Consider the following 11,889-nt stretch of genomic DNA (forward strand, 5'->3'; position numbering starts at 1 on the left):
CTAAAGACCCCTTAAAAACAATTTGAGATATTTAGCTCATTAAATTTTCCAAAGGTTGTTTTACAATTGTAACCAGTTTTGATGAAGTCCATCCATCCTCTATGTGACAATTTACAAAGTCAAGATAGAAAAAAGGCTATTTTTATATATGGACTTATTCAATAATTTTTGTTCAGTATAGTTATAGGGGAAAGCAACAGAATATAGCAGTAGTTAAAACCCAGTATATTAAAATGATTCATTGTAACAGAATAGTATTGAATACATTAATATATGAACTTAAAACCAACAGAATTAACTTAAACAAAACAATCAGTAAAATGCAATAAAATACAGAGATTTTTATAAAACTTTGGAGTCTGAAAAGCCTTAAAATATAACCTCCAGTCACTTTAAAGTTCGTTTTTGTTTTATTTTCATACATTGAGATTCCTTTTGTCAGTACTGTGGAATTCCTGATATGGAGGAAGAAAATGAGTTTTAGGAATCTCAAATTAGGCGGGCCCAATTGGCAAAGAGTTGCAGGGAGATGAATATCTCCCCTGAATTGCAGGTAAAATAAGTAAAAGGAACTGGGCACTCAAAAATTATCTTTTTAAATATGCCATGCATTGATCTCTCATAGAATACACCATATTAGTAATCAACTTTCTGTTTGGGAAAGTTTCTTTCTTCTCTTCATTCCACCCCCCCATGCCCTCAAAGTCCACTGCCTCGTGGAGGCTAAATGTGGCCTAAGGAATGAACACTCTAGTTTTTACCAGTTGGTTTGTGATTCCGAAGACACAGGGACAGCTACCAGCAGTCTGGGTCCTGGGGCTGGGCCTGGGGAGATTGGACTCAGACACCAGAGTAGAGTAGTTGGGACTGGGCCTGAGAGCAGGGCCAGGCTGGGCTGGAGGCAGTTGAGCAATCTGGGTCAAGAAGGTTGAGTGGATCAATGGAGGCAGGAGCAGCAGGAGAGAGCTTCCAAGCTGAATCAAGAGAAGCTTGCGAAGGGGGCCAAAAAGCCTTGGCAGGAGAAACATGGCTTAAAAAATTTTATCTAGGCTATCTTAAAAAAAATTTAAATTTCTCTTCCAAGTGGTTGCCATTAACTGTAAAAATTAAATTATATCTCTGATAATAAAAATATTATATTTTTGAGTTTTGTTAAGGATTATTAGAAATCAGGATACAAAATAATAACCACATGCCCATGGTTGATTAGCACATTCAAAATCCCCATGTTTAGCATACTTGCTACATAATTTCAATTGAAGAGCAGAGAGCTTGTTAAATACCAATTGTGATTTTGCCAATATGGAGACTCAGGTGAGATTATAGGGAATTCTGGGAAATACCAAGGACTTCTGGGGATTGAAGTCTAGGGTTCAAAATCTCCCCTTTTACACATTTCTTCCAGTGACCCTTGTACAGAGAAAACAAAACAAAACAAAACCATTTAGTAATATGCTTGGTTAAAGGAGTCAGTGTGATTGACAAGGATTGATCTGCAAGCCATGGCCTGTGCAGTGCCAATTCCCATCATCCTGGCCCTTGTCTACATAATGGGTATAGGGAAGATATCCACAGTCTTTCCTGAAATGTGTGCCAAAGTCACCATGGAGGAGAAGGAAAACAAGGGCAGGTCCTGCCCAGAAAATTTAAAGTGTAAATGGGTAAAGAATGCTCATGTGGAAGTTGAATGAGTTTTAGAATCTTCCATTCATGATGGCAATAAAGTGAGGAAATCATAAGCCTAGGTCTGGGGTGTCAGGCCAGACATCGAACCTGGGGATCCAGACAAGATGAAGGAACCTTGACTTTCCAAGAACTGAAACTTGAATGTGTACCTTTGTAATCTCCCCATTCGTTTTGGTGGAGATTCAGACCCAGTAACTCCAATAACTACCAAGGAACCCTCCAGATGTAGGGGGAATGTAGATGGGTGTGTTAATGGTCTTTAGTGCTAGGCAAGCCTGGGAACTTCACAAATTCTTTTTCCATCCCTCATTCCCCATTGGACAGATGAGAAATAGGAGACTTTTATCAAGCAAATAATGTGCTGACATTGCCAGAAATAAGAAGTATATGGATAGGATTATACCTTGAATTGAAGCCTATGTTAGGACCCCAAAGAGATGAAGACACTTTCCCAGAGTTATTCTGTGACTAATGTCAGGGGAATGGGACAACTAGGAATTTTATCCAAATTTTGTCTGTTTGTGTATACGTATAAACACTAATATTAGTTTATTTGTAATTAATTTTTCATGGTTCACTAAACTCCTCTTTTCCATGAAAGAACCATCTGGGTCTCTCTTGAAAGAGGAATGAAGCTGAACTACAGACTGACAAAATCTAAGGATTTGAGGGCTCTAAAATGAGGGAGGGGGAACATTACATCAACAGTTTCTATGGAACAATTTCACACACTTCTCACTGGTCCCCTATCACAGCTCTTTCCCATTTTCTTCTTTTTCTTCTCCTCTTGGCAGCAGCCAGCTTTGCCCACCACTTGTATCAAAATTGCAGCATAAGACACTGTTGCAAGAACAGCTCTTTCCCCTTCTTGGTCCCTGGGCAGCCATTCAATGGACTAAGAAGGAAGAGAGAAAAGGTGATGGATTATTCTAAAGGGAAATAAGGGTAATGAGTAGAAGCAGTGATGCTTTCAACTCAAATGGGAGTTTGTTTTCTAACTGCCATATGGAAATCTGCTTCTCTTTGGATGCTCCATGGCTGCATATGAATGGCTTTAGCTGCTCCCAGGGACTGATGACTGCTGAGGAGATAATCTCCTCTGGCATACCAGGACTGAGGCAATGGGTTAACAACTCCAGGATCACAGTGACCAGCACAGAGATGAAGACATTTAACAGATTCACCAATTTAAATTCTTTCTGAGTGATGAATAAAGAGTCATTCTATATAACTGAATTATAGAGGACTTTCAGTTCAATATACATAAATACATGCAAACACACCCACATCAACAATACTCTATGAAATAATAATTAGGGATCACTCTTTTCTAGAAACAGCGATTGGGATGAGGATCTGAACAACCACATGGGGAGAAGGAACCAAAAAGAATGAGTGTATGCCAGAATGAGGTTTAGTGAACTAAGGGTACCTCAGGAATGTGAGATTCATGCTACATGCCATCATCTAGGTTCTTAGTAGTGTCTCCCCTCATCTGATCCAACTCTTCCTTCCAAATCATGATCCCATCTGAAGCAGAGGGATCAGGGAGAAATTCTCTTCATTACATAGATCTGGAATTATTTAAAATCTTGTCTGAGACCTTAAGATCTTAGTCCATTTGCCATATGGAGAATTGGGCAGATCACAAAGCATCAGAGGAAGAGCAATATAAACAGAATCATAAGGAGATGCTGAGATAATTCCCCTAAGAGAATATTTTAATACTTCTGTGCTCTGATTGATCAGTTCTAGCAAACCACAAAGTACAAGGACTTATTTAAGATCTTGATTTCACTTGCTGTACCCTAAATTTCTATTCAGATTTTCTCACAGGCTAGATCCATGCAAAAAAACTTCTCCAGGTAAGTCTTCCCAAGGGCATCTCTCCACTTGAGAATAAACCTATTCCTTCTGTCCTTCAGGAAATGGGGAAGAAGGGAGTAGAAGGGATTCCTTGTCACATTTGGGGATTGTGGTACATGACAGAGGTTGGAATCCCAGGGGGACAATTTTGAGGGAATAATAGAGGAATAAATACTTCTTCTGTTGCTGTTCTCATTCCTTTATCTCAGCATCCTTTCCTTTTCCATTACCTTCTTTGTGTCTTTCAGTTGTCCCTTCCTTCTATGTGTGTGCAATAGGACAAGACATATTCATTTTGAATGGAGTGGTGGCAAAAAAAATTATTTTCAAGAGCAGCTGGGTGACTCAGTGGATTGAGAGCCAGGCCCAGAAATGGAATGTCAAAAATTCAAATCTTGCCTCAGACTCTTCCTAGCTGTGTGACTCTGGGCAAGTCACTTCACCACCCTTGCTTAGCCCTTACCACTCTTCTGCCTTGGAACCAATGCATGGTATTGATTCCAAGATTCTGAGATTGAAGGTAAGGGTTATCAAAAAGAATTGCTCTCAGCTCATACTGAAAGCTGACAAATTTGAAATTATGGAAGGGGTCATTTACAGATATCCAGGCAGATTTTAGTATGTTTAGAAAAAATATGTATCTGCCTCTTGTTTCTTTTGCTCATTTCAGGAATCAGCTTAACCACTTGGCCTCCCTTCTGAAAATTAAAAAGGTTTTGAGTTAGCAAAGAGTTCAGTAACATTTTCACACAATCAAGAAATCTCTTTTATATCTTACAGATCTTACCAGCATCTCTTTGTCCTCCCTAATTTCATGGGGTGAAGAGATTAGTCACTCATGGTCAGTTTAGTATCTCAAGATCTTAGAGTAGAAATTTGAATGGACCTCAGAGGAGATGAATGCCACTCAATACACTTTGACTCCTTCTGAAACAATAATTGTGTATCTTTCATGAATGTACATAGGAATTATACTGTCATAAAGTATTACTTTTGTATTGTAAAACAGTGCTATCCTGCAGTATTTAGATGGCTGTCAATTGGAAGAGGGATTTGTTTTGATCTTCTTGACCCCAGAAGGTAGCCCAAGTGGAATGGCTACAATTTACTAAAGTAAAATTGTGGATGTCTATCAGGACATACTATTTAACAATGTCTCTCCCTCAGGACTCATGGGAAAGACAAGACTGACATTTAAATTATGAGCCATATTGGCAAGCATATGAAGGAAGAAAATCTATTTGTCTAAAGTACCTCACAACTTTCTGAACCAATTCTCAGTGATTAACATACTTCTACTTCATATACCAATCCCACCTTGGTGATTCTGACCATCATTTTGCCATTGTTAAAGGGTCATCCTCAATTGCCCACTTCTGATTGCTTTGGTTCTATCTTCTTCCTCCCATACAGACACACACACACACACACACACACACACACACACACACACACACACACACACACAGACACCTCTAACCTCTTTCTTGATGTACATTCTCTCTTTATCAATTGCTTTTAAATCTTTGGGCTGAATGTTCCAGACGTGTCTTAAAATGTCTAAAATAGAACATAGTGTCGAACATCTACACAAATCCAATGATCCCTTGGAGTTCCACTTTGTTATAGTTTCTTCTTCAACTCCTCTCATAAACACACACCAACTAGTCTTTCAATTGTCCAAATTTGCTGTTTCTATGATCCTCTCATCTCATTTCTATGTGTTCTTCCCTCAAATCTCAGCTAAAGTTCCATTTTCTACAAGAATCCTTTCCCAGTTTCCCTTCATCTTCCTGTCTTCCCCTTCTTCTTCCTCTCTTCTCTCTGTGACTACTCCAAATATGTCTTGTCTCTATCTTGTTTGTGCATGCATGATGGCATTTTATCTGCTACATTATACTGAGAGCAGGAACACTCTGTGTGTGTGTGTGTGTGTGTGTGTGTGTGTGTGTGTGTGTTTGTGTGTGTTTCCTTGTATCCAAGATTTACCACAGGTATAACTGAGGGCCTGCCTGGGACATAGCAGTTGCCTGGTAAAGGCTGTCTGACTGGCTGACCAATAAAGAACCCAGAGGAATGGAGAACTGATTGGTCCTCTCTGTAGAGCCCAGGAATCACCAGTCTGATGAGTTTTGCAAAACCTCCTTTCAAAAATAGGAGTCACATGAAGAGGCAAAATAACTTAAGCTCTCCTTTAGGCATCAATATAAATTAAATGAGTTTATAAATTCTGTTTTAATATATAGAAATCTGTCTCATTGATAGGAGTGAGCGTTGGAAGTCATGTGATGAGCAGAGAAACACCCTCAAGTGATTCAGGGGGTTCTGAATAGATGGAGGACATCAGAGACTTAAGCCCCCAATTGGGAAATGTTCTCCCTCACAGGATTTCCAGTGAAGATCCTCTAAATGCCTGCCTCCACTTCCCTCGGATGTTGAATCCAATAAGGTGTGAGACTCACCCAGTTAGAGCAGCTCAGTTGAGGGCAAGTAAGAAGAGGCAAGTCAAAAGGAAGAAAAGGTAGACAATAACACATCTAGGTGATGTTTGTGGTCCTTGAAGGGTGTGAGTGTGAGCACAAGAGGGTTCATTTCTAGTTTAACAAATTATTTTAAAGTCTCCTTTTTTAACATGATGATTCATCTGATTGATAACCTGTGACATGATTTCAAATCTAAGATCTCAGGCTCAAAAGAAATCATTATTTATCTTTTGACATCAGCTTGGCAGGAAGTGTCCACTGAAGGGCACTTGAGACATCTCTTGGTTAGGAACTTTGTTATTCATTTTTACAGTTGAAAGAAAGGCACATTGGACATGTACAATTCTGGTGAAACAGTGATCAGAGAACAGGCAACATTCTATATTTTATTTATATGAACCGTTACCTTCTGTCTTGGAGTCAATACTGTATATTGCCCCAAGGCAGAAGAGTGGTAAGGGTTAGGCAATGGGGGTCAAGTGACTTGCCCAGGGTCACACAGCTGGGATGTTTCTGAGGCCAGATTAGAACCTAGAACCTCCCATCTCTAGGCCTGGCCCTCAATCCACTAAACTACCCAGCTGTCCCCAAGAGGCAACATTCTAAAGAGAACAACAGAAATTGGAACGATCTTTGAAGTCTAAAACCTGAAGTAAAAGTTAGGAAGAACCGGACTTCTGTACACTGAACCCTGCAAGAGATTGTCTCAGCTCCTTCTCCTGCTCTCTATAGTAGATGTGGGGGATGAGGTAGGATATTTTCTCTTCTTTTTTACATGACTTTCTGATTGTGTTCTAATGCATGATCTCCAGATTGGGAAATGGGTGAAAAATGAGCAGGCAGAAGAATGAGAAGATTCAGAAAAAGAGGCAATATTTAAGGAGATGTTAAAGGGCCTGACTTTTGTCCAGGAGAGAATCAAATCCCTCACTTAACCCTTAACAGTGTTCAAAAAGTCTCTCCTTGGGGGCAGCTGAGATGTTCACTTGATTGAGAGCCAGGCCTAGAGACAGGATGTCCTAGGTTTAAATCTGGCCTCAGAAACTTCCCAGCTATGTGACCCTGGGCAAGTCATTTACCCCACCACTGTTTTGCCTTGGAACCAATACACAGTAATGATTCTAAGAAGGAAAATAGGGGTTTAAAAAAATCTCTGATTAGAGTGAACTCATGACCCAACCTGACTGCTCTGCCCCAGCCCTTTAAGTGTTTGTCTCAGACAAGCTATTTTCTAGTCAAAGAGAGGCTGGTGCGAGAGGCAGGAGAAAGAAAAATCATATATTCCATGGGAGAGTCTTCCCTTTGGAGCCCATGGAACTGTGGAAGAGAAAAATGGCAGAATTTTCCCAGAGTCTGTCTTAAATTGAACAGTGGACAATCCCAGAGGCAACCTCCCTGGACTACTGAAATCAAGGTATAACAATACAATTATGATTTCACATGTAGAAATGAGTATAGTGGTCCCTATTGCAATCCATGTATCAAAAGGAATCCCATGAGGAGCGAGGTAGCACCATAGTGGACAGAGTGCCAGGCCAGGAGGCAGGAGTAAAAGCATTCAAATGTGGCCTCAGATAATTCTAAGCTGTGTGACCCTGGACAAGTCATAACCCCAATGGCTTAGCCATGACTGATTTTCTGCCTTCAAAATAATACTTAGTTTCACTTCTTGGAAAGAAGATAAATTACTTTTAACCTTCGCCTTTTGCCTTAGAATCAATACTGTGTATCCATTCCAAGGTAGAATAGTGATGAGGGCTAGGCCATAGGGGTTAAGTGACTTTCCCAGGGTCACCCAGCTAGGAAGTGTCTGAGACTGAATTTGAACTCAGAACCTCCCATAGGTACGTCTGTCTCTCCATCCACTGAGCCACCCAGCTGTCCCCTCCCTTCCTTTTTATAAATAGAAAACTCTACCTTCCATCTTGGAATCCTTTACTCTGGAACAGTTTCTCACCCACTTCCCTGTCTTGGTGTCTCCAGGGCGACTGAGAGGAGCAGAGTTTTCTGAGGCTGGAAACACCTACCATGGCTGAGTCTCCCACAGCTGAGCAGCTGGAATCTGTTCTGGACACCACAGGGCAGCTGAGTACAAATTGGAGCTTAGATCCTCCGACTGAGGCAGCTAGAAAATCTGTCTCACTCTCCTGGATGGATATCCCCTCTCTGGTCATTGCCCTGGTTGGGCCGGTGGGGAACAGCATCGTCCTGTGGCTGCTGGGCTTCCGCACCCGGAGGAGCCCCTTCTCAGTCTACATCCTCAACCTGGCCGCGGCCGATGCCCTCTTCCTTGGCAGCTACTTTGGGCTCCGCATGTCGGTAATTGTTGGAGATTTAGACCTTCTCATCCTGGTACTGCTAAGGTGCTGCCTCCTAGACTTGCCCTACTGGGTGGGTCTGAGCCTGCTGGCTGCGATCAGCACCGAGCGCTGCCTCTCTGTGCTCTTCCCCATCTGGTACAGATGTCACCGGCCCAAGCACACTTCTGCGGCTGTGTGTGCCATCCTATGGGCTCTGCCTGGCCTGTTTAGTGCAGCATTCGTGGCTCATTATTTCCTTAAGAAGGACTCCTTCTATGATCTCTTTTTCAATCACTACTTGTTCCTTTTCTGCTGGTTCCTCCTCCTCACCTGTGTGCTGGGCGTGTCCAGCCTGACGCTGGTGCTGAGGGTCCAGTGCAGCTCCCAGCGCAGGCGCCCTCCCAGGCTCTACCTCCTGGTGCTGCTCTCAGTCCTCGTGTTCCTGCTCTGTGGTCTGCCCTTGGGGGTTATGGATGCAGTTTGGTTTTTATATGACTTCTATATAATTCCTTATGAGCTCACCAGGCTCCTGGCCTGTGTGAACAGCAGCGCAAACCCTTTCATTTACTTCTTCCTGGGCAGCCAAAGGCTTAGAAGAGGGAGGGAGCCGCTCAGGGTGGTCCTGCAGAGGGCCCTGGGGGAGGAGCAGGTGGGAGGGGATGGGGAGGGAGACACTTCCCACCCCAACACTGTGGATGAATTATCCTGAGGATGAGAACAAGATGCTCAGACAAGGGATCCCATGCAATGACACCCCCCCCTTTCCCCACCTCTGAAGAGGGCAGGAGCCCCCCTCTCACCTTTCTAGAAGAGGAGTCAAGATCCCTCCCCTTCCCGTATGGTGGTTCTTGGGGTTTGAACTGTAAGGAACAAGCATTTATTAGCTGCCTACTGTGACAAGGAAATCACTTTAAAAGACTGATATATATTAATTTAAGGTCGACAAGGAATTCAGCTATGTAATTCCTAAATGAAAACTCAAGTCAGCCGTCAACCTTTTATGGAGTTTTAAATACAAACAGGAGGAAGAAAGGAATAGAGATAGAGAGAGAGAGGGAGAGAGAAAGGGGAGAGAAGGGAATAGGGCTTAAATACCCCTTCTGTTTGTCTGAGAACTCAGGAGGAGTCAGGAGGAGAATTCTCTGGAAACATTTCTTGAAAGGAGGCTCTCTTGAAGGTGGAGCCTGAGGTTGGCATGAGAAGCCTTACCTAGAGAGATCTTGGGTGAGTAATAAAACCAACTGACTGATTTATTCATTCTTATTCCTTTCTTACTTTCTCTCTTTTTCCATTGATTAATCAGTATATTATAAATTAAAATTTCTCTATAAAACCCAGTTGGCTTGGGCATATTCATAAATTGGGAATATATTCCCTGGCGACCATCTTATATTTATATAAAACCAAGACACAGTAGAAAACATATTTCAGCGGTCATAATTGTTATATATTTCCCTTGCTCCCAAACATTTTAATTATCACAGTTTATGGATCCCACTCTGTTATTTACAACTATTTAACGCTCAAAACTATTTTAAATCTAACAACTGTTCAAGATTTTCTAAGTACACATTTCCCCCTGTGATTCTTGTACACAGAAAACAAAACAAAACAAAACCCTTTAGTGAGGTCCTTGTTTAAAGGAGCCAGTGTTATTGGCAAAGATTCAGCTACATGAAATGGCCTGTGCAGGGCCAAAAACCTTCATCCTGCCAATTGTCTACTGTAAAAAATAGACTCGAATAGAGGACTACAATCCCCAAAAGCCTTTGCTCCACTTCCCCAGAATGCCTTGTAATCCCACCTGGGCCTAGATCGAGAAGGTATTTAAGCTGATTCAAAGGCTTTTGAGGGCTCACCTTTTTGGACTTCCATTTTGGAGCAGACATGGCTTTTTTTCATAATGTAGGTGAGGTTGTATTTAGGCCTCTCTATGGCCTGGACACGTGTTTCTTATCCTGTATTTTCTTTAATCCTTAATCTTCATTAAACCTCTAAAAAAATATAATACTCCTTGCAGAGAGAAACTAATTTCTACCTGCCTCAGATGCCTCAGTCCCCCCATATTTCCCTAATTTTAATCTTTACACTACGTCATGAGTATAGTGAGGATATGCACAGTCTTTTCTGAAATGTGTACAAAAGTCACCATAGAAGAGAAGGTAAACAAGGACAGGTCCTACCCAGAAAATTTAAACATTGTGTTAATTGCCTTTGCAATGTTATGTTCTTGGCCTTCCAATAAAAGTAGAGAACATTTGAATAAGACTTAGCTCAGTTCTTGGCACATAGTGAGAAGCACATAAGTATTTATTCTCTTCTCTTTTCCTTCCCCAGTACTGCAGCAGGGTGAAGAATCAGGATTTGATAGGTCATTGTTTAAGGAGAATGTATGCCATGGTAAATGACAGAAATGAGAGAATCTTCCATGAGGCCTGGACTGACCACAGAGATGGGCTTTTATACTTCATTCTTCTGAGACATGTCATATCATAATAGATTCCAGGCACTGACAAGGCAGCCCTCAGAAATTGTGGCTTCCACTGATCCCCTTCTGTGACTTCTCTCTCTCTTCAACTTCAAGACACAATCCAATGAAGACAGAAACCAGGCAACATTGCCTGGTTTAAAGTAACACAAGAAAAATAAGAACTTGTAAATTGAGGAAAATCCCAAATCTGGTCTGTCATTTAATTGCCCTCTAGCCATGTACCTAGCTATGAAATATTTTATTATACATCTCCTAAGTCATTGTGAATGATTCCGAATGCTGACCAAAAGTAATGATATTTCTCCTAGGTCAAGGGGAACTAACAACTAGATCACACTGTTTAAGTCATCATGTCATTCATGTTTTGTTATCTATCTCTTTGGTTATGTGTCTGTTGTTAAGTTCCATGGAAACACACACACACACACACACAAACATATATATATATATATATATATTTATATATGATTGATGGCGTGCCAAAGAACTATGTAATAACTAACCTATTGTCCCTGCTACTACACTATATGAAAAATGAGCCACTGTGCAATGGCAGAATGATACATGATGCCTATGCATGTGGGACTGAGCACATAGCACTTTCCATCTCTATTACTTGACTGGATCTTCACACTTTGATGGAGTACACCCTCACCCTCTGAGAAACTACTGGACAGATCTCAACGAGAAGAGGATAGAGCCAACTCCCAAATTAGGAATGGGAAAAATGAAGTAAAAAGGAATCTGATTAGGGCCAGCCTCCCTGTTTCCTTGTCAGAATATAGACCAGGAAGTCAGGAAAAACAGAATGATATTAGATATACACTCTAAGGAGAGACCTGTGTTCCTCATAACAGCTTTCAAAGACTACTCAATGTAACAGAATCTTCCTTCCATGTCACACTATGTGAGAAACATCTCTTATTATTGTGACATTATTACCGGGTAAAGGATTACTTTCTGATAATGAGTCTTCTATGGCCTAAGGGGGAACAATGGCATATCAGTTTCTTGATCTCATTTTATTTTGAATTAATATAATTTATAAAACGTCAAACTTCCT

At 41.2% G+C, this 11,889-nt stretch overlaps 1 protein-coding gene across 2 annotated transcripts; it reads left to right on the top strand.

Moving 5' to 3' along the window:
- Nucleotides 1-8,006: 8,006 nt before the first annotated feature.
- Nucleotides 8,007-10,995, top strand: LOC100027880 (mas-related G-protein coupled receptor member G-like). Of its 2 annotated transcripts, XR_008917193.1 has the most exons (3): nt 8,007-8,354; nt 9,456-9,559; nt 10,673-10,995. XR_008917193.1 is itself a non-coding variant. In XM_056820834.1 (2 exons), exons 1-2 carry the CDS (start codon nt 8,064-8,066, stop codon nt 9,492-9,494), a joined length of 330 nt encoding a protein of 109 aa, XP_056676812.1. In that variant the 5' UTR covers nt 8,007-8,063; the 3' UTR covers nt 9,495-9,599. The 2 variants fall into 2 exon arrangements, 1 of the variants encoding a protein (XP_056676812.1); XM_056820834.1 differs by lacking the exon at nt 10,673-10,995 and having other exon boundaries at nt 9,456-9,599.
- Nucleotides 10,996-11,889: the final 894 nt, after the last annotated feature.

This window comes from Monodelphis domestica, chromosome 3 (genome assembly GCF_027887165.1).
Source record: "Monodelphis domestica isolate mMonDom1 chromosome 3, mMonDom1.pri, whole genome shotgun sequence".
In the NCBI taxonomy this organism is placed as follows: Eukaryota; Metazoa; Chordata; class Mammalia; order Didelphimorphia; family Didelphidae; genus Monodelphis; species Monodelphis domestica.

What these genes read in the sequence shown, in the direction of transcription:
- LOC100027880 (XM_056820834.1), top strand. Translation starts at nt 8,064, where the DNA reads ATGGCTGAGTCTCCCACAGCTGAGCAGCTGGAATCTGTTCTGGACACC. An exon ending in ACTTTGGGCTCCGCATGTCG is followed by an intron (nt 8,355 to 9,455) that starts GTAATTGTTGGA and finishes CTGAGAACTCAG; the next exon opens with GAGGAGTCAGGAGGAGAATT.